The 26,683-nt window shown below is 46.6% G+C and overlaps 2 protein-coding genes across 4 annotated transcripts in view; both read right to left on the bottom strand.

The window, feature by feature from the left end:
* On the bottom strand, nucleotides 1-12,986 carry TMEM42 (transmembrane protein 42). 2 transcript variants are annotated; one of them, XM_068152809.1, is made up of 3 exons: nucleotides 12,879-12,986; nucleotides 8,996-9,142; nucleotides 1-7,950 (listed from the first exon to the last, which is right to left on the bottom strand). In XM_068152809.1, the coding sequence occupies exons 1-3, from the start codon at nucleotides 12,981-12,983 to the stop codon at nucleotides 7,807-7,809; spliced, it is 396 nt and encodes a 131-aa protein (XP_068008910.1). In that variant the 5' UTR covers nucleotides 12,984-12,986; the 3' UTR covers nucleotides 1-7,806. The 2 variants fall into 2 exon arrangements, with proteins under 2 accessions (XP_068008910.1, XP_068008911.1); XM_068152810.1 differs by lacking the exon at nucleotides 12,879-12,986 and adding an exon at nucleotides 12,582-12,832.
* A 1,231-nt stretch (nucleotides 12,987-14,217) lies between these two features.
* Nucleotides 14,218-26,683, bottom strand: part of KIF15 (kinesin family member 15) — a 39,388-nt gene continuing 26,922 nt past the window's right edge. Inside the window, exons 22-35 of one of the 2 annotated variants that reach the window (XM_068152806.1) lie at nucleotides 26,335-26,420; nucleotides 25,843-25,918; nucleotides 25,503-25,589; nucleotides 24,335-24,439; nucleotides 22,851-22,973; nucleotides 21,299-21,445; nucleotides 19,788-19,892; nucleotides 18,796-18,963; nucleotides 18,485-18,591; nucleotides 17,988-18,060; nucleotides 16,507-16,544; nucleotides 15,888-16,053; nucleotides 15,111-15,242; nucleotides 14,218-14,828 (exon numbers count right to left, since the gene is read on the bottom strand). In XM_068152806.1, the coding sequence (XP_068008907.1) occupies nucleotides 14,745-14,828; nucleotides 15,111-15,242; nucleotides 15,888-16,053; nucleotides 16,507-16,544; nucleotides 17,988-18,060; nucleotides 18,485-18,591; nucleotides 18,796-18,963; nucleotides 19,788-19,892; nucleotides 21,299-21,445; nucleotides 22,851-22,973; nucleotides 24,335-24,439; nucleotides 25,503-25,589; nucleotides 25,843-25,918; nucleotides 26,335-26,420 (1,497 nt within the window). In that variant the 3' untranslated portion in view covers nucleotides 14,218-14,744. The remainder of the gene's footprint in view (nucleotides 14,829-15,110; nucleotides 15,243-15,887; nucleotides 16,054-16,506; nucleotides 16,545-17,987; nucleotides 18,061-18,484; nucleotides 18,592-18,795; nucleotides 18,964-19,787; nucleotides 19,893-21,298; nucleotides 21,446-22,850; nucleotides 22,974-24,334; nucleotides 24,440-25,502; nucleotides 25,590-25,842; nucleotides 25,919-26,334; nucleotides 26,421-26,683) is intronic. The other variant, XM_068152807.1, reaches the window with a different exon arrangement.

The following is a 26,683-nucleotide window of genomic DNA, read 5'->3' as shown; positions in this document are numbered from 1 at the left end:
TTCTGTTCAGTGCTTTTATTTTCTATGCCCAGTCAGAGTAACATTCAAAACACAGAGCCAAGGCACCACAGGTTATAAGCCCATGTTGGGGTCCTGAGGGGCACCAGTGTGAGGTGCCCTCCACTGACCACAGCAGGATGGTTCCCGGGTGTACTGTCTAATCCATGCTGAGTCCTTCCTGAATCACACCCTAGGGAACAGTCATGAGAAGTCTTGGGGAGATAAAAGAAAGAAATCCTGCAGAGATGGAGAGCAGCCAAGGGTTAGACCGGAGCTTAGGAAGAAGTTCTTCACTAGGAGGGTGGTGAGATTGGGGTAGGCTGCCCAGGGAGGCTGTGGCTGCCTCCTCCCTGGGGTGTTGAAGGCCAGGATGGATGTGGCCTTGAGCAGCTGAGTCTAGTTGAGAGGTGTCCCTGCCCATGGTGGGGAGGTTGGAGGAAATAACCTCTGAGGTCTTTCCAACCTGAGCCAACAAGGTAGCATGATTGACATACTATCTGGTCCACCTCTTTTGAGCTGGACCTTCTTGAAGCTGCTACATTGGTCTTCCATTCACCATTTCATTAAGCTTGCACCTCACCCATCAGGAATTTCCTATTAGCAAGACCCACCTCATCCATGTAATGATCCTGACAGGCTGGTGCTGCTGCTCCTCTGAAAGGGGCGTTGATCCCAGCACTTCTCACTCATGCACACCAGCCACGGCCCGTGACAGTGGCCTGTCAGCTATGGCTTGAGGGCATCCCATGCTCCCAGCAGGCAGATTCTCCCCTCACCTCACATGAGCTAACTTGTGGCAGACAATCGGACGTCAAGGGTTGATGCAAGATGGCCAAGCCCAGATCTTAACTGATTCTAAGTCATCTGGCCCCAGCTACCTGTAAGAGGTTTCCCACAGGCAAATACCAGAGGAGTGATTAGTGCAAACAGAATTATTATGAGAATTCCACTGTTTCCTTTTCCATGAACTTCTAAAGAGGAGTTTTGGACCTAAAGTTAAGGACACAGGTGACTAGCCTTGGGCATTTGCCTCCAGAAGGAACAAAAATCCTATCACTCTGCCAAGCCCAGCACCACCAGGGAGCCTGTTCTGGAGAAGGGACAGACACGTAACCTTTGGAGGTCCCTTCTAACCCAGACCATTCTATGATTCCAGGATAAAACAAAGACCATAACTACACAAACACCAAATGGAGGCTCGCAGCTGCTCAGGCAGAACGCTCTCGGGTAGCACTTTCCCTGCCCTGAAGGAGAAGTCCTGCAGTCATCACGAGGAACAGAGGTTGCAGGCCAGGTCATCTTGTAGAGATCCAGAGCTGCTTTAACAGCAAGCCAAGCTTGACCTTAGAAATCTATTCTGTTAATTTTTCAACATCTCTTTTCCCCTTCCCTGGCTGAGATGCAAGCAGCAAAATTGCAAAGTCAGTCCAGATACAGAGAGCAACCACATGTGAAGGCTGAACCTGGGATTTCAGCACTGCAGCTGCTTGACCCTCAAGTTGCCACTGCAAACACCAGAAATAGTCTACTCCAGTGCTGAAACCATTACAAACTAACATGACTCAGAATAAGGCACTTCTGCTTCTCTGCAAAACTTCTTCCCAGGGGTTTGTGCAAATAAAGACCTCTCTCATGTCACTTCTCCCAGACAGCAGCTGGGGTTTGCTGGCTTTTTCAATACAATTGCTGTGTTCTGAAGCCAAGGAACCTGCCAGCCTCAACCTGTCCTGTGGGCAGGAGCTCCCTGTCTGTGTGATGTGCTGGAGGAGGATGGAGTTCCTCTGGCTTTCAAGCTTGCTAGTTCCCTTGCAGCCCCCATCCTTGTGGCACGCAGTCACCAACTATTCCAATGCATTTCCTCCCTGCACCTTACAGTCTTCTCAACCCATTAAAACCATGACCTTCTCTTTCCCACACTGAATGGTTCTAGCCTGCTCACTTGCTCCTCACATCTTTGTCCCACCTCATCCAGAGACCTGAGAGGTGCAGGAGGACCCCTCCAGCAGTGTATGCTCGGAAAGGTTCCAAACCAGAGTGGGTGCAGCTAGTCCACAGCTGTACCCACCCTGTTGCCACTCACCCATGAAGTAGCTTCAACTGTGCATGTATGACCACACTGACTGATTGCAGTGTGGACACACATCCACAGCCTACACCTAGAGCAAACAATCTGAAAAGCTACAAGGAAAAAATCAAGCCAGAGAGGACTGCAACAAGTAAATGGTAAGGGCAGGGAAATCAATAGGGCAAATATTGAGCTAGGGATAAAATAGTTTATCCATATATGAAAAACAGCCTCAGAGAACAAGGCAAATGCTGACAGAAGCCCTTCCCACCTACAGGATATGTGTTTGGTTGCACATGTCAGAATGAGAAAACAGAAACTTGCATGCCAGTGTCTTCAGGTAATATTTCTTTGTGCTGGGGTGGTGTTACAGCTTCTCCCACCTGCCTGTGTGGGTGTGGGTGTCTATACACACAGAGATGTACACAGACTCCAGACTACAGGTCAGAAGGTGGCATGTCACATCCCCAGCAGCCTGACTGATATTGCTATGTAGCAGGAAGGGAGAACCTTCCTAGACCAGGAGGGTTTGCAGGAAGAAGCTGGTCCCGCACGGTGCCGTATGGGAGCAGACCCAAAACACGATGGGTGCAAAGGCTCTGGCCCACCCCTGGACATGGGGCTGCACTGTGTGGTGGACTCCTTGGTATGGTGGCACTGACTGGGGGCAGGGATGTTTGTCTGTCTGAAAAACAACCAAGCCAGCACTCTCCTGCTCACTCCTCTTTGCAGCACTCAGGTCATTATTCCTCATAGCATCAGGAGATGCTCCTCCTTGGTGGGCAGCTGGAGCAGCTCCATGCCTAACAGGGTCTCTTAGGAAGCTGCTAACTCAGGAGTGTCCTGAAGAGGAACAGTCACTCAAAATACCTCCTCTCTGGATGAGGAAACAGCTGCTTGGCAGCTGGAGATGTGGCATTTGTAATGCCTCTTCTTCCCTGGACACTGCTCAGCAATGCCCTCACTTTCTGAAAGCAATTAGGTGTGGAGCCCTGGCTGGCATTCAGACGAGCACACACACAGCAGGTCACGGTGCCAAGCAGAGCTGTTTGACTCTTATCTCTCCAAAAGCAGAGAGGCTCCATCTGTGTCAGGGAAGGAGGTAAGCTGCTTGTGCAGCCAAGCCCCAGCCCTGACTCCAGCCTCTGGCATGAAACTGCAGCTCCTCATGAACTCTGAGGCAAGCAAGGCTGGAGGGTTCAAAACCTATGTGCCTCTTCCAAAAAGCAGTGGTACCATCAGCCACCTCCCACTCACTACCACTCCTCTCTAACCCTTCCCTCCTCCACTTACTGACATGGCTTTGTCCCTGTGCAGGGGAGCCTCTGTGGCAGGCAGGATTCATGCAGGACTAGGCAGGCTGTGCATCATCTTGCCCCAGCAAAATGAGAGTAGGAGGCCCCACCCAGGCGCTCCCCAGACACACAGTAGCCCAGGGAGCTGCTTCGGAAGCCTTGGCAATTAGCACAGCCACTCACAGCTGCCCTTCCTCAAACCTCGAAGGAAATAAAATCATACAATCATAGAACTGTTTTGCTTGGAAGAGATCTTCAAGATCATCAGGTCCAACCATTAACCCAGCACTGCCAGGTCATGACCAAACCGTGTCCCTCAGCACCACGTCTACACAGCTTTTAAATCCCTCCGGGGTGGTGACTCCAGCACCTCCCTGGGCAGCCTGTTCCAGGGCCTGACAAGCCTTTCAATTTTTCCTAATGCCCAACCTAAAGCTCCTCTGGCACAACTTGAAAAATGATAGGACAGGACAAACCTGACTCATTTGGAAGAAGAGACCAGCCCCCACCTTGCTACAATTGTCTTCCAGGTAGCTGTGAGACAGCAGTAAGGTCTCCCCACTTTTTTTCCAGGTTGAACAACTGCAGCTCCCTCAGCTGCTCCTCAAAAGTCTTGTTCTCTAGATCCCTCACCAGCTTCCTTGCCATTCACTGCTAGGTCACCACTAAACCATGTCCCTACATCCACACAGCTTTTAAACCCCTCCAGGGATGGTGACTCCACCACTTTCCTCTGCAGCCTCTCCCAGGGCTCAACAACCCTTTCAGTGAAGATTTTTACCTTGTGTCCAACCTAAACCTCCCCTGGCACAACTTGAGGCCATTTCCTCTTGCTCATTACTTGAGAGAAGAGACCACCCCTCACCTCGCTACAATCTCCTTTAGGGTAGTTGCAGAGAGAGAGAAGATGTCCCCTGAGCCTCCTTTTCTCCATGCTGAACTACCCCAGTTCCCTCATAAGGGGATCTGTTCATCATAAGATTTGCTCTTTAGACCTTTTACCACCTTCATTGCCCTTTGGACACGGTCCAGCACCTCAGTGGCCTTCCTGTAGTGATGGAGCCCAAACCTGAACCCAGTATTTGAGGTGCAGCCTCACCAGCGCTGAGTGAAAAGACACAACCACTTCATATTTTTCCTGTGACATCCAAGGTCACAGACAGCTCCACTCTGCTGGAGTACTGAGTCACCATCATTTCCTCCTTGAAGAACACACCATTCTGTGTAATACTTCTGTGAAATTAAGAGCTTTTCTCACCCCCTTGCAGTGTGAGCAGCATTTAAGGTCTCTGAAGGACCAACACAAGGCACTGAATCAAATGTGGAAATCTGAAGCATACCAAACTCAGCAGAGCAATCAACTGATCTCATTTATCACATCCACCGCTCCTACTTATCACCTGGGCAAACAAGAGTCTCCTTCAAGTGATTTCGATACATGCCCTGACCGAGATACTGTACAAACCTTCCATGTTTCAGTGGCTCCTGGTCAGTAACAGAGACATTTCTCAGGCTTTCAGTTCCTTATCTAATCAATGAAACTGTGCTTTAAGGGTCAAGTGCAACCATCATTTCATTTGCCTTTGTCCCTTGTGAAGGTATACAAGGCATTATTTACTTTAGAATATAATACTCTGGGTGCTTGTTTGTACAACAGATTTTTCACCTGCTTCCCACCATTAATTCACCAATATTGACTTTGGTCTTCATGAGCAACCTTATGAGCCTTGCTGCTGAGCAGGCACATGCTTCTGCTGCTTTATAGCACAGCCCTGCTTGAGGAAAATCTGATCAGCAAGATGCTGGAAAATGAGGGTTGTGTTTGCCTACGAAGGGGGTAAGGTGCAGGGAAGACTCATTGCAGCCAGCTCCTGGGAGGTGTGTGAACAAAAGGGCTATTGCCCTGGAATTCCAGCAGAATTATGTACACAAGGCTCTTCTCTAGAAATACCTCAGCTGAAGTATGCAAAAACTCCATGCAAGAACATCATTTACTTCCTGCATAAGGGTAATTCACCTTCTGCCCTGGTAAACAAAGGTCTTACTGTTGGCCACTTTACAAGGTCAACCACACTTGAGCTGCTCCCTCTTCAAACCCCACTCGCTCATCAATCTCACAGGGCTTTTGTGTGAGAGTGCATGGAATAAAGCATCTAGCAATGCTACATTTCAGACACTGAGCTTTGGACATGTTTTCATTTGGAATTGGCTGCACCTCTGGTTAAGATCACCTCTAACCACACACAAACCCCTTACCAGAGAGCACACTGATCGCCACACGGCAATCGCACCCTTCCCTGCAGCTCCGGCCTCACTGGCAACCAACATGGGCAAACACAGGCCAAACCCTGTGTGCAGAAAGGAGAGGGATTCTGACACAGAATGCACCCTGCTGGGGACCTTCTCATCCCACAGCAACTGGAGGAAAAATACAATTCTGTTCCCACCCTCCAGTATTTACAGCAGTGGGTTTACAGCCCTAGTTCAGAGTGAGCATCACCAAGTGAAATGCTGCCCACAGTTCCTGCACACCTGCAAACAGACCTAGACCTTGACCTCCAGCAATTACTGCAATAAAGAAAAGTCAGTTTGGAGGTAGCACTTTTCAAAAGCTTTGGTAGGAGGAGGGAAGGGGAGAGACTCTGGTCCTTCCCCTGATGTTCACATGGAGCTGATGGCCACAGCTCACAGGTGGCTGAGAGTTAACAGCAAGGGCAAACAAAGCAGGCTTGCAGCCTTCATCATTTCTCCAACATATAGGAGGGCCTCAAGAGACTTGATATGCTTAGAAATACACACCTCCTGGCTGCCAGCTCCACAGACCTATGCTGGGTCACTGTGTCAATCCCCAGCTTCCCAGGTGGCCAGGCATGTTCCACTCTTGCTATCACTGCTGTCAGCCAAAGTGCTCCCCAGCTGCAAAGCCCATGCAGGTAGGCAGGAAAGGCACTCGGTGCCTGGTGCCCTCTGCCCTCTTCCTCCCCACATGTGTAGCTTTGGGGGGGAAGACTTTAGAGCACACCAAGGGAAGAGGCAAAGGCTTTGCCCCTCTTGGGACACAGCTGCCAGATGCGATGACCTGGAAAGTCTCCTGAAGTAGGGCACTTGGAGCAAACAGCTCCTAGCCCCTCCTGGCAACGCTGACTTTCCCTCTCTGATAGGAAGGAAAAGGCACAAACCCAACTCCAGTGGCATTTCCACCCTCAAGTCTATTTTTGCATCCTGCTGGACATGGTGCAGAGCTGCCAGTCATGATAAAAGCTGACAGGTTCTGATAGGAAGGCTCACAGAAACAGGTCCTTAGGTTCTCTGCACATGCCACACTCCTTACTCACTCTCTGTGGTCACAAGACAGAGACAGCTCGGCAAGCCCAGAGCAAACAGGTGACATCACCAGCATGATGCACACGCTTGCAGGCACCACGGCATCCTGACCGGGACTCAGACTCACCAAATTTCAAGTGAAACAGGAGGTGTGGGCAAAAGAAGTCAATACCAAAGAAATCACCATTTCTGACACATCCACCCTGTGGACATCTGATCTGTTTGATTACCTCACATGAACAGCAATCAGCATCATCCAGAGGTATAAAATCTCAAGTGCTTTGAGAAATTCCATTTCACCAGGCATTAAAGCAAACAGCAGCTTAAGTGGGGAGGGGAGAACACGTTGAACAAGGACACTCCTAGTCTCAGCAGCTGGCACTTCACAGGCAGCTGTTGTACTACTCCCAAAGTCATATTTTGACCTACAGCCAGCAGGAACAGCAATCAAAACCCCAGCCTGGTTAAGAGTTTAAAGGAAAGAGCAGCGACCTTACTGTGAGGAACATGTCAGGAAAGGGTAAGTGGAAGCTGCAGGTGTCAGATACCAATGGCAAGATAAAAAGTGCATGGGACTGACAGGGAAAGGTGAGGGAATTAGGGAAGGGTGAGGGAATTAGGGAAAGGCTCCACAGACTTACAGGCAACAGCAGGCAGCATCTCAAGATGCAGAGAGAGAGAGGTCAGGAAGAGCAGAGCAGAAATACTAGCTGCCTTCAGTGTCTACTTCTGACTGCTTTTCTATTTTGGGACAGGTCCCACTATGGAAAAGTCCTGATGCACAGGCACCTTCCACAGCCACCATGTTTGCTTTCAGCCTTCCCCAAACTGGGACAGCTCCGCAGTCTCAGGGTGTGAAGAGGAGGAGCAAGCTGATAAGCCCCTGGCCCTGCTTTCCACCATACTGACTCAGAGCAGAGCAGCTCGCTCTGAGGCTGTCACGGCCACCACCCGACCAACGCTCTGCCAGGCAAGATGAGAGCAGTGTGATTCCCGGAGTCGGAAGCCCAGCGGGCGAGCAGGAGCTAGCGGGTCCATGGCTGGCACATTTGGAGTTGGCTGAGGACTGGGAATGTGGTCAGGATGCAGGCTGACAAGGGTGGCACAGTGTTCCAGCAGCCATCACACCTCCTTCTTCTCCTCTGGCAGCTGTGCTGGCCGGGGTGCAGCTGTGTGCAGTAGCATGAGGCCACAGAGTGTCACGGTGAGGCCAACCAACCACAGAGGAGTCCATGTCTCCCCGAAGAGAAACTTGCCCAGGATAGCCTGAAGGAAAAGACAAGAGACAAAGCTTTGTCTGTTCTGCACTGCCAGAACCATGAGGTCTTCTGCTGGGAGAGCTGGCCCTAGAGAACACATGCCTGAGGGAATTCCTGCTGGGCCCACCAACACAATGGCTGCTATGGGTGATGCCAGAGATTGTAGAATTGATTTGGTTGGAAGAGACCTTCAAGGTCATTAAGTCCAGCCATTAACCCAGCACTGTCAAGTCCACCATTAAACCATGTCCCTCAGCACCACATCTATACATCTTGTAAATTCCTCCAGAGAAGGTGATTCCATCATTCACCTGGGCAGCCTGTTCCAGGGCTTGACAACCCTTTCAGTGCAGAACTTCTTCCTAATGTCCAACCTAAACCTCCCCTGGCACAACTTAAGGCAGTTTTCTCTTGCCCTACCATTTTTCACTTGGGAGGAGCAGCCCCCACCTTGCTACAATCTCCTTTCAGGTAGTTGTAAGACAGCAATAAGGTCCCCCCTCCTCTTTTCCTCAGTTCCCTCAGCTGCTCTGCAGAAGACCTCTAGATCCCTCATTGGCTTCATTGCCCTTCTTTGGACAACCTGCAGCACCTCAATGTCCTTCTTGTAGTGAGGTGCCCAAAACCGAACACAGTGTTTGAGGCCTCACCAGTGCTAAGCACTGAGGGATGATCACTTCTCTAGCTTTGCTGGTCACACTGTTTCAGATCTAGGCCAGGGTGACCTATTCTATCATCCAGCCTGGAAGCACACTCACACTGCAGCACCAGAGCAGAATGCTGGCAGGTCTGTGTGTACTTTGCTGCCTTCCCATCACACCTCCTGAGCCAAATCTCCAGCTGATTGAGGACCTTCACTCAACCAAAGGGCCTCACTGACTTGATTTTTGGACACCACCACAGACTACTCATTTCATGTCTGCCTGCAAGTCTCCCTTGGTGCCCAGGCATGCCAGGAGATGAGCTATGACCAGCTGCATCTGCTGTGAACATTCCCACATCCCTCTGCTCCTCCCTCCAGGCTTCAGCGCCCCGGTCAGGGATCTACTCACCGAGCAGATGAAGTTGGAGGCCGTGGTTGTCACCGAGGCAGCAGCTGAGGAGGAGGAGAGTCGCAGGGCTTTTGCAAAGACCGTCCACATCGCTGCATTGCACGCCAACACCAGGCCGACACCGCCGATGCGAAGCAGCACGGGCAGCTGCAGCCAGGAAGGGAAAACGCAGGGATTTTCACCAACCACTCATTTGTGGGCGCTCTGGAGCAAAATCTGGGCAACCTCATCTAGTGGAGAACGTCCCTGCTGACTGCAGGGGAAATGGACTAGACGACTTTGGAGACCCCTTCCAACCCAAACCACTTTATGATTCTATGCACATGCCTGTGATTTGGGACCCACCTGTGCCAAATTCAGGCTGTGCCAAATTCACCACTGGTCGTCCTCACCTCCCACAAGCTTGCCTGTCTTACTGCTGCAGCAAGAGCAGAGAAGGGTCCTCTGGGAGAGAGGTGAGAGATGAGGGCCTTCACACCTTATTTTGCACACTTGCTGGAAAGCAGATTCACTGAGAGCTCTGTGCTCCAGCATCTAGTGTCAATAAAACCACCTCTGAATCCAAGGGCCTTCAAGGCCAACTACGTTCTCAATAAACATCCCCCTCCTTAGACAACCTCACAAGACACATCACAGCCTCAGCCTGAAAAAAAAGTTACCATTTTGCCTATAAAGCCTTCACTCTTCAGTCTCCCCCTACACCCATAGTTTTATCTGCTGTGGTCATTTCCCTAACCTCCAGGTACCATCCACTTTATATGAAGACACCAAGGGAAAAGATCCTAAGACCATAACTCTCACAAATGCTCAAGGCACCCAGGAAGACAAATGAAAGCAAGACTTGGTCTAAGTCCAAAGCCATCATGCTTTCATAACCTGCCATCTTTCATTCTGATGTTGTGGAGCACCTCTCCTATGAGGACAGACTGAAGGAGTTGGGGCTGTTCAGTCTGCAGAAAAGAAGGCTCCGAGGTGACCTAATTGTGGCCTTCCAGTATCTGAAGGGGCCCTACAGGAAGGCTGGGGAAGGACTTCTCAGGATCTCAGGTAGTGACAGGACTAGGGGGAATGGAATGAAGCTGGAGGTGGGGAGATTCAGGCTAGATGTGAGGAGGAGGTTCTACACCATGAGAGTGGTGAAACCCTGGAATGGGTTGTCCAGGGAGGTGGTCGAGGCCCCGTCCCTGGGGGTGTTTAAGAGCAGGCTGGATGAGGCTCTGTCCAGCCTGATCTAGTGTGGGGTGTCCCTGCCCATGGCAGGGAGGTTGGAACTAGATGATCCTTGTGGTCCCTTCCAACCCTGAATGAAGCTATGAAACTATTTGTACACCTACCCCCACCTCTAACGGGTGGGCAGATCTGGGAGCAAAGAGACGAAAGGGGGAACCAATATTATGTACTTCACCTAAATTCAGTAGATTTCTGGGTCAGAATGAGCCTGACAAAGTACACAGGAAAAATAAAAAGCCTTTAGAAAAAGAGATCTTGTTATAGTCTTCAACCATCTGCCTGAGGTGTAGAGAGGATGGAGCCCAGGCTCTTCTCTAAGGTGTGCTGGGCTATAACAAGAGGCAGCAAGTAAAGTTTGGGATAAATGAAATTTTGAGCTGACACAAAGGAAAACAAAGGTGATCAAATACTGGAAGAGAGATCATGGGTTCTCCAACCTTAGAAGTATTCAAAACTTGACTGGAGAAGGTCATGAGGAACCTCCTGAAGAGCAGTGGTTGGAACAGAGACCTCTGGAGGTCCTATCTGACTCAAATGACTCTGTAAGGCTATGACTGGTGGAGTAAAGCTAGTTTCCACCATCACAGCAGCTATGCTCTCTTCAGAACTGACCCTGAACCCACAGGCTCTTCTCTTGACCCACTGCAGAGCCAGGGAAATCAGCTGCATTATACTTGGCAAGTGGCAGTGGCCAGAAAACCTCTGGAAGGCCTTGCAGAGAAAGGTCAAGTCACTGTGTGGCATGGGCAGAGGAATGGTCACAGCAATGGCATGCAGGCAGAGATAGGAACATCTCCAGGTGATCCCTACAAGGAAGGAGGGAGGTACAAATTCCTCCCCTGCCAAGGACTCAGCCAAGCCAGCCCAGTGAGTCAAGGATTACTGTTCTGATTGATTTTCTTAATAACAGATTAACTTCAGTGTACTTTTCAGATAATCCAGAATTGCTCCTGAAGTGGAAGTAATTTTAGATGAAGTTTGACAGGGCAGAGGGGAAAGGATAACACTTGTTCAAATGAAGATTTCCTTCCTGTGCAGGCTGGGCCATCACAAGTCTTCTGGGCAGGAAATCCACACTGCCATTGAGCACCCTGCTACCTACTTTGTAACCTCTTAGAAGCATCAATGCAACACTCAGTGTCTGCTGCTGTCCACACGGCAGAAATGATGGCCGCTGCCATGCTTGTTTTCACGCTTCTGGAGTTCTTCCTCCAGCAAGTAATTCCTTCAGTTTCTGTGTCATGTGGCTGGCCTGCAGAGATGCCTCTGCAGTACATGTGCAGGGTGTATTGGCAACCACTGAGGCTTTGGGTTTCTAATCATAATAATAATCACAAGTCAACTTCCCTTTGTCCTGATGCAAGGGTGTTTTCAGATCAAGTTTCTCTTGGGGGTTCTCCTTTGCATTCCAAGTCCCAGTGTACATTCACCATGTGAATAACAAACCCTGCTCTACACCAGATTGGTTTCCAGAAGATGTTTTTTATAACCTGCAGATGCTGTCTGCTCAGCCTCTCCCCATTCACACACAACCTTTTGTACATCTCCACCTCTGCCATGCCTGTATTAGAGTTCACTCCTGCAGGTCAAGACATTCTATTCTGGAGGTGAATGGCCAGCAGCCTCATGTAAACTGCACAGCAAGGTCTGAGGAACACCACTGAGACAAAGATCATCCCAAGAAAGAACTTAACAGCTGAGCAGCACAATGGAAATTAACTGCTCCACCTTGCCACACTGGCCATGAGCAAACAGCACAAGAGTGGGAGAAGGGCAGTGTTGTCCCAGACCAAGTGTTTGATGCTAAAGTACACCAACACCCTACTTTCAAAGTAAAATTGACATAACTCAGGTGAGACCCAACCCTAGAGTGCTGTGTGCAGCTCTGAAGTCCTCAGCACAGGACAGACATGGATCTGTTGGATTTGCCCAGAGGACACAAAAATGACCAGAAGGCTGGAACACCTCTACTGTGAGGGCAGGCTGACAGAAGGCTCCAGGGAGAGCTTATTGTGGCTGTTCAGTACTTAAAGGGAGTAAGGGAGACAGTCCTTTTAAGCAAGGCCTGCTGTGTGAGGACAGTGATGATTTTAAGGCAAAAGGGGAGATCTAGCCTAGACAGGAGGGAGACATTTATGTTTTAGGATGAGGGCGGTGAGACAGTCCCAGGTTCCCCAGAGGCGGCCGAAGCCCCATCCCTGCGAACATTCCAGGTGAGGCTGGGCAGTCTGATCCAACTGAACATCCCTGCTGACTGCAGGAGGTGGACCCAAGCCATCCCGATTCTGTGGAAGCACTACGGATGTGCTCTCAGAGCCGGCTTTGGTTTCAGGCATCCCCACAGCACACCTGGTACCTTTTGCACACCACATCTGCCTCGGCTCTGCTGGCTATTTACATGATCACCGCACATTAGTCAACTCCGCACAGCTAGGAGGCCAGGCTCCCTCCGGGTGAGTCACCGCTCCGCAAATCCCCGTAAATCCCTCTGAAGACAAGCGCCGGGCAACCCCCGGGACGCCAAAGGGTAGAACCAGCGCGGCCGCTCCTTCCTCCTCAAGAGGCGAAGTCGCGTCCGGGAAGCCCACGGGCGGAGCGCACACACTCGCGTTACACGCACGGCTTCCCCGCACCGACTGAACTCCTTCCTCACCCAGCCATCGGCCGCCGCTCCGCCCAGCGCCAGTTTCGCCGCGGCGGCAGCCGCCGCTCCCAGCAGCCCCGAGGCCGCCGCCGCCGCTCCACCGCCCGCCAGCATGGCGGCTCCCGCCGGCCCCCCCAGCCCACAGCCGCCTTCCGGCGGCCGCCCCGGAAGGCGGGCGGCGCGGCGGGCTCGGAGAGCGGTAGAGGGAAGGACGAGGCAGGTGTGGATCGCGCAGTTATGTACAGGGGCTTTATTTTGCTCCGTAGTTTTAAAAACAATACAAAGCCTACTGCAGACAGACAGAGACAGGCGGCAGGGACGGGGCCTCCTTGGGCAGAGAGGGGCAGAGAACGCCGTCTGCCTGGAAATAGAGCCCAGAGACAAGGCATGACAAGGGGGTTGAGAAGCATTTGTAAACAGAACGTGGCGACAATTAAATCCACAGCAGACGACGGCTTTGTGGTCCCAGGACAAACCCCACTCTGATCCCTGGAGTGATGAGAAGCAGGGCTAGTTACTTCTGACTTCTACTGTTACATGCCTTCAGTGAAAAAAAAACTTAGCCAGTTTGTCTACAGAAAAAAAAATACACCCCACTTCCCCCAAAACAGCACAAAAAATCCAAGCACACAGACAAACCCCACAACAACCCAACAAGACAAACCACAACCAACCAATCAAAAAACAGAAATTCCAAAACATCCCCCACAAAAAGCTGAAAGATTTCTCAACCCTTCTTAGTTCAGATCTACAGGGAGAAAGACAACTTCAATTTAAGGTCTCCCTCTAGCTGAAGGTTCACATTAAAAAAGCCTCCTCAGCTTATGGTTGGCTTCTTCTATACTTGAAAACTACGCTGCAAGCTTAGGCAACTTTGAAATTCATAGATGAAGTAGAGGCAATTTTTCTACCCATCAGCCAAAAGCTGAAGAAACTCACTAAGTATCCTGCCCCTCACTCAACACATGTTCTCTTCGGTCCCTTTTGCCCCTTTCTTGCAGGCAAAAGCAGTACTGTACAAAACAGTTTGACAACAGAAAAAAGGCTAGTAAAGAAACCCAAGGCAACTAACCTGCATTTGAGCTTGCTCTATAACTGTGTTCCACTACTAAATTGTTTGCAATAAATCTTCAGTGTGATTAAATGAAGGTATGCCCCACTCCTAAAATGTTCTGCATATTTTCAGACCTTGTTTCTCCACATTTCCAACTTCTGTTTGATATGAAAAAGCTTGCAAAACACTTAGAAAGAATTTCCTACAGTGCTAACGTAGAAGGCTCCTGTAAGTTTATAATGGGGACAAAAAAAAACCCAAAAGGTCTAAAAAAACATTGGAATTTCAACTAGAGATAAAAGAGAAAGATAAAAACATATTTATAGTACTATTTACAAGTCTCACTAAATTCACATTGGTGCTTTATTGGACAAGTTCAGTACAAAAGTTATGTTTAAGCTGTCCACTGAAAACATCCTATGAAAAGCTGATAAAAGAAGTAAAAAAAACCAAACTTCAAAAAACCAAAATCACAGAGAAATGGTGCTTTTAAAAATCCTGCTCTGGTGGGTAAGTGGAGAATTTCAGAAGAGGTAGGAACCTGAATAAAAGCACAAAAAGGAAACAAAAAGTCCAGGTCTGTTCCCAAAAGTTTCAAGGAAATACTTCCCAGCACCTAAACAAAATCGGGTTTCGAAACCTGACAGGAAGATGTTACTGTGTCACTGAAAGCTGCCCGCTAGAAGTTAGTACCAGCAAAAAAATCCAACTACACCAGCTGATTATTCTGAGAGCACAGCTCAAGTCAAACTTGACAGCTGGCTTTTGCTTGTTCTGTATGCTTTACACCCAAATCTGGCTCTGCATTTTCCTTTGTGCCATCAGATCTGATCCTGATGTCTATAGAGGTCATATTTTTTGGACTCTTTCAAGTAGGCATTTTCAACTCGTAGCTTTTCAGTCTCCTGGAAAACAGAAAACACATAAGGAGATTATCCTCACTTCTGTATTTCTAACTAAGTGCACGTCAAGTGTTTCATACACTGTATACAGAAGGAAATAAAGTGGGGCGATTCTTGTCTGGGGCCTTTGAGGGCAGACCACCATAAGCTACACAACTTGTAAGTTCAGAGAGGTATTTGTCTCTCTTTCCAACAGAAAAGCAAGATTCTTAGTTTTCAAACTTAAAACTCAGCTCTTTTCTATGCCAGGCCATCCCTCCCCCTGCACCCTTCCCCACCACCCACCTCAGCAAGCTTTGCATAATCTTTCTTCAGTTTCACAAGGTACTGAATCTTCTGGTTCAGGTTTTGATGACCAAGCAATTTCCCATTCTCTTCAGCAAGAGAGGCAACTTGCTTCCTCAGCAAGTCCATTTCCTGTAATAAATAAATACATTGTGTACCTCCTCACTGTCACCCCTCCTCAATTTTGGATGAAATACCTCCTGTAGAACTGTTAACACACCAACATGGAGGTTTGTTGAAAGAGATGATGCAAGAGTTGGTTCATGCAGGAAATATGAACTTGCCTTGCATCCCCTTAGATGCTAGATTAAATCCCTTTAAAGGGCATCACTTGATTTGGGCACAGAAACCACTGTTACAAGTCAGAATACAGAGTTCCACTAGTGCAGGGAACAGCATTACAGTGAAGGACCAAATGTTCTCAGAGGCATTCTTTGATTGCCAATTAATTTAGGGCCACCGCAAAGATGATCCAAGGGCTAGAACCCCTCTATGAGCATAGGCTGAGGGAGCTGGGATTGTTCAGCTTGGAGAAGACTCAAGGGGGACCTTAGAGCTGCCTTCCACAATACCCCAAGGGATCCTACAGGAAGGCTGCAGAGGGACTTTTCCTAAGGGTGTCTAGAGAAAGAACAAGGGGAAATGGCTTGAAGCTGAGGGAGAGTAGGGTTAGACTGGAGCTTCAGAAGCAATTCTTCAGTAGGAGGGTGGTGAGACCCTGGAATAGGCTGCCCAGGGAAGCTGTGAAGAAAAAACCCACAATTATTTATGCAAAACCTTTGCAATTCTGTCTCTCTCTTCATAAGTTTCCTCAAGTTTTGATCTGATTTTTTCTTTCTCATGAAATGCTTTCAGCTCCAAAGCTCTTGTCCGTTCCATCTCCAGAGTCATTTCAAGACAAGTATCCTTTGTGATCCGGAGGGTATTTTTGGTGTCTTCTAATCTGCCAGTGTAAAATAATTAGAAAATATTAAACCCCAACATAAATGGCATATAACTGAATTACTAAGTCAGCTCTGGACATGGAAGCAGGCTCCTTTAAAAGTATGCTTTTGAGGCAATGCCTGTTCCCTACACGTCAGTGCTGCTAAGAGAAGGAAAAAAATTCATTCTGCTTCTCAGCTCTTGTGTTTGATACTGCATACAAAAGAATTCCAAACAGATAACTTCAAATGATTTCAAATGTCCCTTCCACTGTAAGTGTGTGTGTGGTTCCACCTGCAAAAAAGCAATAGGTGCTACCACCACCTGCTGATGAGAAAGAGGAAGGACTCAGTGGGTCCTGGTGAAGTGTGAGCATTTTCAAATCACATTTCAGGTCTTGGACTTCTATTGCTTAAGTTTATCTTTTTGTTCAATACAAGTCTCCAGTTCAATGAACAATATTAAAACTTACTCAGCTTTGATCTGAAGCATCTCCTCCATTGTTTTTTTCTGTAAAGGTTCAGAAATATTAGTTACATTCTTTTATATATATATATATATATATATGTTTAAAATCTTTTAGATATTGAAAATCATTTGTCAATTGATGCCACACAATCCAGATCCTACAAAACTCATCTGACTGCCCAGCAACTCACATCTGATGGAATGGCTCAGGTTGGAAGGGACCTCAGATCATCTGCTCCAACCTCCCCACCATGGGCAGGGACACCTCTCAACTAGATTCAGCTGCTCACAGCCTCATCCAACCTGGCCTTCAACACCCCCAGGGAGGAGGCAGCCACAGCCTCCCTGGGCAGCTTGTTCCAGAGTCTCACCACCTTCCTACTGAAGAACTGCTTCCTAAGCTCCAGTCCAACCTTGCTCTGCCTCATCTTTAAACCATTTCCCCTTGTCCTGTCTCTAGACACACTTAGGAAGAGTCCCTCTCCAGTCTTCCTGTAGGATCCTTTCAGATACTGGAAGGAAGCTCTAAGGTCCCCCTGGAGTCTTCTCCTCTCCAGACTGAACAACCCCAGCTCCCTCAGAACTTCTTCCTAAGATCCAATCTATCCCTGCTCTCCCTCTCCTTCAAACCATGCCCCCTTGTCCTGTCTCTAGACACCTTCAAGAAGAGCCTCTCTGCAGCCTTCCTGTAGGATCCCTTCTGGTATTGGAAGGCAACTCTCAGGTCCACCCTGGTCTCCTCTCCAGGCTGAACAACCCCAGGTCCCTCAGCCTATCTTCGTAGCAGAGGTGCTTCAGCCCTTGGCTCATCTTTGTGGCCTCCTCTGGGCTCATTCCAACAGCTCTGTGTCCTTCTGCTGGGGACACCAGAACTGGAGGCAGTATTTGATGTGTGGTCTAAGAAGAGCAAAGTCAAGGGGCAGAACCCCTTCTCTTCCCTGCTGGCCACACTCCTCTGGATGCAATTCAGCACATGGCTGCCTGCTGGGCTTCATGAGGGCACTGTTGGCTCATGGGGAGCTCAGCGATCAACACTCCCAAATCTCTTTCTTCAGAGCTACTGTCAACCCACTCTGCTTCAAGTTACTCTTTCTGCTCTAGGTACACATTTCCAATTTCCTGTCACAGCAATACCTCTCTGCCCATCCATACACAGCAGAGTTCCAACAGGAGGTTCTTCTGTCTGGGGGATGCAGGGCAACCTCTGCCGCAACATTAACTTCCCTTCAGCAGAACCCTGACATTCGCAAGTGACACCATCTTCACTTTCCAATCCTGGAAATGAGTCAGATCTGAATCTGCTCTTCCTTGTTGTGCAATCTGACCCCAGTTCATTGCTCTTAGACAAACACAAACCTTAAGAAATAAGTATTGGGCTATGCCTGTTAGATTCACTAGAAATCAGGGTTTGACTTCCACAGAGCAGAAGAAAATGTCGTAATTCAGAGCAACCAAGATGAGAAAGGTAATGGTAGGGTAAAGTACCTTGGCAAGTCGTTCCTCAGCAATCTCCTCCTCTTTCTCCTTGAGGTACTGAACATCAGGATGTTTCTGATCACTAGGAAATCCAAAAATTATCAAAGTTTCTCACAGAGAAAACCAGTTGTAAAAGCGCCATCATATCCAGATTAACCCAGTAACTGTGTGTAGCTGTCTTGACACATGCTCCTACTAGGAACACTGAACATCAGGGGACAGTTCTACAAGAGTTCCAACTTTTGTGTTCCCATAATATCACATCTTCCTTTGTTAGAGCATACACAAGATTTTCACAGTTCTCTTCCCATGATAAATCTTAGTTGTGTTAAGAATTGGTGATTTAAGGCAATAAAGTTCACAAGGCAGCAGATGATTTTCACAGCAAAGGCTGCGTCCATCTCTGATGACACGAACAACACAGAAGGCTGCACTTTAAATACAGCCTGGGAGTTTCTTACCTGCTTCACATTAAGGCAGATTTTTCTTGTTCTCTTTTACTTTACCTGTTCTTGCTTTGCCTCTGAGCTTCTACAAGGCTCTGTAAATTCCTGTTGTTCTCCACCAGTATCTGCATTTCCAAGCGCAAGTTCTCCACCTCATGTAATTGTTCCTAAGCAAGTGAAATCGGAAACATCTCACTTGGAGACCAAACTGCCATCCCAGCAAGTTTTGGAACAACATAGGAGACAGAGCTGTTCCTCAGTACACAGGCAGAGTTCTCTGGCAAAGATCAGCTCACCCTTCCAGTCACAATTTCATTAGAAACTGGATATTTGAACTTCACCAACTGCCTGTAGAGATGAACTTGCAGTACCTTCAGCCTGAGAATCTCCTCGTTCTTAGCTCTGCGCTCCTTGTTCAGCTCCTGCACCAGGTGCTCCAGGTTAATGGCAGAAGCTCTCCGATCAGCCATCTCTTGCTTGTGAGTTTCCAACAGCTTGGCCAAATTCACATCAAAATTAGGGGGAGTTTTTGGACACTGCTAAGTTAAAAGATACAAACCATTAGTGAAGAACTGATTCCTCGATGAATTGATTACTTTCTAATGCTTAATTGGAGATGTGTATTAAATTCCTGACAGACAAATCATAGAATGGCTCAGGTTGGAAGGGACCTCAGATCATGTGCTCCAGCCTCCCCACCATGGGCAGGGACACCTCTCAACTAGACTCAGCTGCTCAAGACCTCATCCAGCCTGGCTTTCAACACCCCCATGGAGGAGACATCCACAGCCTCCCTGGGCAGCCTATTCCAGAGTCTCACCATCCTCATACTGAAGAACTTCCTCCTAAGCCCCAATCTAACCCTGCTCTGCCTCATCTTTAAACCATTTCCCCTTGTCCTGTCTCTAGACACACTTAGGAAGAGTCCCACTCCAGTCTTCCTGTAAGATCCCTTCCAATACTGGATGGAAGCTCTAAGGTCCCCCTGAAGTGTTCTCCAGGCTGAACAACCCCAGCTCCCTCAGCCTATCCTCATAGCACAGCTGCTCCAGCCCTTGGATCATCTTTGTGGCCTCCTCTGGACTTGCTCCAACAGTTCTGTGTCCTTCTGCAGGCAGTATTGGAGGTGGGGTCTCAGCAGAGCAGAGTCAAGGGGCAGAATCTCTTGCCCTGCTGGCCACACTCCTCTTGATGCAGCCCAGAATACATCAATGACACATTTAAGTTATAACCAAGGAATCTGACCATTGCTGATTCTGCCATTACTGGTCCCAGCTTGAAGCCATGCTGTGAAGTTTCTTAGTCTTTCCAATGACTTTTAACAGTCATCACAATGAAAATGGTTCTCTACCAAATGCCATACCTGAGGAAATACCACTGAAGATGAGTCCACAAAGTAATCTATTTGCTTCATTTTCAGTTCGTATTCAGTCTTCCTTTTCTCCAGTTCTTCTGTTATTTTCTCCAGCTATCAAAAATCCCAATTGGAAATAAAGTAGATTAGAAAACATAAAATATTATAGAAAGCAGCAGCCAGATCCCTATTTTGAGCAGGCTTAAGCACCCCACAAGTTATTTTAGATTACCTTAGACTTTGCTTTTAAGAGTGTTTTCTGAATGCAACTTCAGTAACTTCATCCTTCAGTAACTGCATGTAACAAGCATTTCTGAAAGCCTGTGTGCACTGCACACTGCAGAGCTAATGCAGATTTTGTTCTTGTTTGTACTTGAATTTTTTACCTTGCTAACACAATCTACCTTTCAAAAGGGTTGTTAGCACATAAAAACTCTTTGTTGGCAAACTTATCTGGTCAAGCTTTGACCAGATACTAAGATTTTACTAGTATAATCAGTTGCACAGAATCATAGAATTGTTTGGGTTGGAAGGGGCCTCCAAAGGTCATCCAGTCCAACCTCCCTGCAGTCAGCAGGGGCATCCTCAACTAGGCTGCTCATGGCCTTGTTGAGCCTGACCTTGAATATCTTCAGGGATGGGGCCCCAACCACCTCTCTGGGAAACCTGTTACAGTGTTCCAGCACCCTCATGGTGCAGAACTTGTTCCTAACATCTATTCTAAATCTGCTCTTCTCTCACTTCAAACCACAGCTCCTCATCCTACCCCTAAGGACTTTTGCAAACAGTCCCTCTGCAGCCTTCTTGTAGCCCCCTTCAGGTACTGGCAGGCTGCTATTAGCCTTCTCTTCTTCAGGCTGAACAGCCCCAGCTCCCTCAGCTTGTGCTTTAGCAGAGGTGCTCCAGCCCCCTGATCATTTTCATGGCCTTCCTCTGGACCCACTCCATCAGGTTCTCAAGGAGGAAGTCCCACCATGACAGAAAGTCTCCCCTTGCCAAAATAACATCCTTACTAGAAGCCTTGCCAACACAAATGCATTACATACACTATGACACTCAAGTCAGCTAGAGCTAAAATTGGGACAAAGGCTTAACACAACTTTCTGGCCTGCAAAAGCCCCAAGTCTCTTTCAGACTGTGCAGTTTATAGAGCTTAGCTCTTACCTTCACTGCATAAGGATATTGCTTCTGGGTAAGTGTTAAGTAGAGGGAAAAGTAATCCCCTAGGCTACACTGTTTCTAACCTCAAGTGGCAACCAATAACTTTGCTTTCAGAGTAAACATTTTTTTTTTTTGCAACCTCTAGACACCATTTCCCAAATATGAAAACATTATGTAGTCTTGTTGTTCAAAAGCTTCTGAACTACCACTTTGCTTATGTGGGAAGGAGCATTGCTCTTCACCAAGAGTGCTGCGTATGAGATACTCTAAAATTAGAAGTAAAACCTTTTCTAGAAGTTCACAATTAACCACAGCTTCCTCCCAAGGAGCTACTTATCAGAAGAATGTCCTTATTTCACCTGTTCCTTGAGTTCCTGGATTACAGCCTCTTTCTTTATTATGTCTTCATGTGCACACTGAAGCAGTGAATCATGTTTCTTAGAGGCCTCTGTCAATGTCATCAACTGCTCAGTGGTATGATGCAACTCTTCACACAGAAGGTCTCTCTGGTTTAGGTCATTGCATAAGTAAAGAAAGAAATGTTAAAGTTATTACTCTAAAGCAGCTGTTTCAAGACATTTTGTCACTGTTGCTACATTTGCTAACAGCTGCAAGCATCTCCCCTTTCCCCCCATTTTTTCATCCTGAACTGTAGGAAGTGTTAATCTAGAAGCTGGTATTTTAGCTTATTTTCTATATCCATTGTTGTGGTTGCAGGACAAAAAATGAGAACTTTACTACAGCATACTACAGTTAGAGACTTGTGGGAGCTGTTTGGAAACAACCCCTGCTTGAATGTATACTCACAAAAAGATACCATTCTTTAAGTAAGAAGCCAGAAAAATCAAGCAGAGCTTGTAATGCAAGCTGCCTTAGTGACTGCAGCTCTTTGAGTGCACTGCTGTTCTGAGGGTACCTCTGGATTTATTCTAGGACTCCCATCCTGCCTGATGGGGCATCATAACTATGAGAGTGTTAACCAGTACTTAGTGGGTTAAATGCCACCTTGGGTTAGTTGTTCTTGTCCAGTCTATAAAGCATGAAGGAAATCAGTAACAGATGTACAAAGTCAAAGCAGAAGCAGGATGGGTTTGTCAGGAGCCAGGTACACGCAAGAATAATCTTGTAGTAAGAATTGTGGCGTCAATTTAAAATGAATAATAAAACTAAGTGATCCAAAGGCAACACAGTTTGGGATTCTAGAGTGTCAGACTGTTAATACATTCTGGTTATTAAACAGTGGAAATCTATTGAAGATGGGTTTTGAGAAGCAAACACCACTCTAGAAGACCTTATTAGTGCTATATGACTTGATAAAGCTTATCTAATATGACAGATGACCTTGTGGAAATTACTTGTGAGCAGAGGCTCATGGTTTTGACTGATGGACCAAAACAGCAGTAAGAGAAGTCAGAGGAAAGGCAGTTACAAAAGATAAATACAAGGAAAAGAGGCAAAAGCCCAGTTCCCGCAGCAACACATCTTAAATCTCCTTCCAGCAGGTGGAGCTTTCACTTAAAATGATGATGAGTAAAGACGAAAATGGCAACAAATATAGCAGCAGTGGGGGAAGAGATAATGTTAAACATAATATATTCCTCTACCTATCTTCACTTCTCAGCTGCATCATCAACTGCTGCCATTAAATTCAGCTGATGACTCCTTGGTGGCCTTAACAAAATTAAACCAGGCTTCCAGCATAGGTTTTTATGAAGTAGCTTATAAAATATTTATGTCAGTAATGTGAGAATTTAACAGCATTTGTCAGGTACCTCATGAAAAATTCTTTTAACAGTTTAACTAGCTGTAGTTTGAATCAAAATGAGGTAAGGTTTTAGAAGTATTTGAAGAAAAAACACGTCCAGTTGGTCTGTAGAACAAATAACAATACACCAACATTGCTGGCTTTACCTCAATGTTATCAGATACTTGTCTCTTCTCCAAGGCTTCCCTCAGCTCTTCAATCTTCTTTTCCTGATGCTCTATGATTCTTTTGCTTTCTTCCTTTGCAGCCAGAGCAAGATTATACTTGCACTACAAAAAGAATTAAATTTTAGAGTATTTAGGAAAACCTTACCCAAGGAAGTTGGCAAAGAGAATAACTTTATTAGAATAGAATAAGCCAAACCAGATTGGAAGAGACCTTCAAGATCATCATGTCCAACCCATCAACCAATCCAACCCACCCAAACAGCTAACCCATGGCACCAAGCACCCCATCAAGTCTCCTCCTGAACACCTTCAATGACAGCGACTCCACCACCTCCCTGGGCAGCCCATTCCAATGGGCAATCACTCTCTCTGTATAGAACTTCTTCCTAACATCCAACCTGAACCTCCCCTGGCGCAGCCTGAGACTGTGTCCTCTTGTTCTGGTACTGGGTGCCTGGGAGAAGAGACCAACATCCGCCTGTCTACAACCTCCCTTCAGGTAGTTGTAGAGAGTGATAAGGTCACCCCTGAGTCTCCTTTTCTCCAGGCTGAGCAACCCCAGCTCCCTCAGTCTTTCCTCATAGAGCAAATAAAACCACAGTATCACAGTATAACTAAGGTTGGAAGAGACCTCGAGGATCATCAAGTCCAACCTATCAACACAGACCCCATGACTAGACCATGGCACCAAGAGCCACGTCCAATCTCCTTTCTAGCACTAACTTTCTGATGACAACCACGAATGTTTAAACCCAGTGACTAAAGTCAGAATGCTAAGCCATACACACTAAATTATACATGCTATTACAGATGAGTATCAGAACAGTGGAAAGACTATTAATATGTATAAAGGCACCACAATCCATCTTTAACCACTAGAGCCATTATTTAAAACAGCAGATAGCCACATCAAGAAATCAGCCTCATCAGCATTTTGTCTGGAGAACCTTTGGAATTCATAGTTCATACACAGACATAATCTAAAGTGTTCTGGGGGCTGCACTGTCAGCTTGCAAACCAGATCTGCTTTAATAAAGAAGATGCATCATTTATCCAGAGCTATTTAAAGATATAGTTTAGTTCTTCATGCTTGCATACTTGTAGCACTCTCAGCAACATAAAAATTCACTCCCTCAAAAACGAATTTACAATTCAGCTTCAATTGTTGAGGTCTTAAATTGCCAATTCCTGAGACAATCTAAAAGTGTCTGTCAGCTGAATGTAGTTTACAGGATGTGAATAGGTCCCTGTAGAGACACTGCTCCTTACCCACCACGTGAAGAGGGTTCAGATTTCAAGACAGCCTTAGGCATAAAATGTTCAGATTTCAACATGTCAAAACAGAGAAGTTTGCTTCTGAAATACTACAGCCAAGTTAAGTTGTTTGAGATCCATGATAAGACATGCCATTGCCCTCCACTTCTGAAAAACTATACCATGTCCTTCAGAATGACAGAACATACATTTATATCCTCCAGCTCTCTTGTCAGCCCATCTATGGACTCAGTCTTATGATTAATTGAAGATCTCAGCTCCTGGATCTGCCTCATCAAGTCAGTCACTACTTCCTGAAAGACAAAAAAAGGGAATGCTGATACATTATATAGATGTCATATATTTTATTACTGGATTTTCTTTGGTGTATAAATTGTCCATCCCAAATTTCAAACCACCAGTTGAAAATGAGGCCTCAATGTGCATACAGAGAAGGAGTAAGAGGAAATTTGCCGTTCCATCATTGGCTTTTGTTCTAAGCACTTACAGAAGTACAGAACTGGCTGTGTTCATTAGAAGAGAATGAGGACCCTCCTGATTTAGTTTCAGGCTGTACTGGGTTTCTAATAGAAGTGAAGTGCTACAGTTTAAGGTCACATGTGTTTCACAGAATGTTAGGGGTTGCAAGAGACCTTAAAAGTCATCCAGTCCATCCTCCTGCCAGAGCAGGTCACATGGGAACACATCCAGGTGGGTTTTGAACATCTCCAGAGAAGGAGACTCCACAACCTCTCTGGGCAGACCATTCCAGTGTTTTGTCACCCTCTGTAGTGGAAAAAGGCACATTCGAGCAACACCGCTGCACTGACCGTGCCAGATTCTTCTGACCTTCTGCATCTCAAATGCTTTGTTTGAGCATGGAAACAGCAGGAATTGAAGCATCACACTGGATAGTAAATACACTGATCTCTTACACCTGTTTTACATACAGTGTAAATGGCTGTAGCATGGGAACTTCTGCTATTTAAGCTTTCGAAACACTAGAGCAGTCTAGTGCATTAAAATGCAGAAGTGCTTTGCCTCTCCTAACAGAGAGCCACAGTCCATCACCTTTCTTACCTATTTCCTTAGGTCATTACCACATGACAGTGGCTGGAAAGCCTTGTTAATCACCAGGGGAGTTATGGTTTGCTTATGCACTGAAGGTTTGTCCAGTAGACAGCTTTATGCTGATTTTTGTTTTGGTTTAACCAGATGTGAATTAGTTTCCTACCACCCTGCAAACTCCATGCCAATAAAGAACAGGATTTATTTTACATACATGGCCCAGATAAGCATCCCAGAAAGGCTTTGGGTGTTCAACTCTACTACAGAACACAGTTACTCCCAGGAGTGGGTATCAGTAACAGAAATAACCTTATCTGTATCATTGGTCTTCTTCAAAGAAGCAATCATCTCTTCAGCAGCAGCCAGCTCCTGTGCCAGCTTTTGTAGTTTTGCTTCCTGGAAGAAATAATAATCATGAAGAGGAGACTTAATTACTTCTGAAGTTTTGGAAAGCACAAGATCATGAAAAGAAATGCAAAGAACTCAGCTGTTTACCTTACCATAGCTTAACAAAGCAATCTGAAATCTGAGAACTATACATGTATTTTGCTGCTAATAAACAGACCAGTCAGCTGACCAGTAAAACTGCTATGAATGCTCAAAGAAGTCCATCAACACACGATTTAGACACTCAGTTCTTCTGCTTTACCTGCTGCTCACACTGTGCCACCATTTCAGAGGCTGGTTTCTCCACCGGTGCTTTTTCAAGGATTTTCAAGAGCTCCCTGAAAAAGAAACATTTTTCTGCTGAGAAATGTCATCTGAACATGAGAGCTTCAACAAGAATCAAGTCACAGAAGTTTAGTCTTAGTTGCACTTCATTTTTTTTTAAGGACTCTCTAACTATCCTCTTCTCATTGCTATACAAAAGACTAAGGAATAGTTTAGTTACAAGCATACCTGGCTATCAGGAGTGCAGCTTTACCTCTGATATGAAGAGCCATCAGTGTAATGAAGTGACATTTGTCATCTTAACTGAATACATTCAAATGAAGTCTTGCTCCATGTTAGATAAAATAAAACCCCCATTACCTACTTCTCTCTACCCAGCAGGGGAAAACCAACACTACAGGCAGGATCCCCAGCTGAACAGAAACCTATGCCAGTGAAGGCAGAGAAAAATCAACCAGTCAAAACTTACTTTGAATTGTTTTCTTTGTCTTCTTGTAATTGCAAGGTTAGTTTTTCATTGTGCTCTTTTTCTGTTTTCAGGAGGTTCAAAAGGTTCTAGAATAATCAGAACAGATGCTTTTATAACCAGTTACAAGGCAAGGCCTTAAGGATAATTTAAACTAAAATAAAAATCTAAACAGACTCCCAAGATGACTGAAAAAATCCCAAACCAGGAAACCTTAAATGGAAACAGAAAGATCTTCAGCTTTGTCTCAAACCAGTTCAAAAGTAAACTCTTCTCCACATTAACCAATCAAATCTTTTCATCAGACACTGATGGTACTTTTGATGGCCAGAATATTCCTTGATATCCAGGG

This window comes from Melanerpes formicivorus, unplaced genomic scaffold, assembly GCF_026170545.1.
Source record: "Melanerpes formicivorus ecotype bairdi unplaced genomic scaffold, bMelFor1.0.p_v2 SCAF_24, whole genome shotgun sequence".
In the NCBI taxonomy this organism is placed as follows: Eukaryota; Metazoa; Chordata; class Aves; order Piciformes; family Picidae; genus Melanerpes; species Melanerpes formicivorus.
This window is presented reverse-complemented; position numbering and strand designations above follow the sequence as displayed.

Bases quoted from the DNA above. Each gene is read 5' to 3' on its own strand.
- TMEM42 (XM_068152809.1), bottom strand. From the start codon at position 12,983: ATGCTGGCGGGCGGTGGAGCGGCGGCGGCGGCCTCGGGGCTGCTGGGA. The intron at 9,143-12,878 runs GTGAGGAAGGAG...TCCTGGCTGCAG, and splicing joins GAGCGGCGGCCGATGGCTGG to CTGCCCGTGCTGCTTCGCAT. The intron at 7,951-8,995 runs GTGAGTAGATCC...CTTTTCCTTCAG, and splicing joins CCTCCAACTTCATCTGCTCG to GCTATCCTGGGCAAGTTTCT.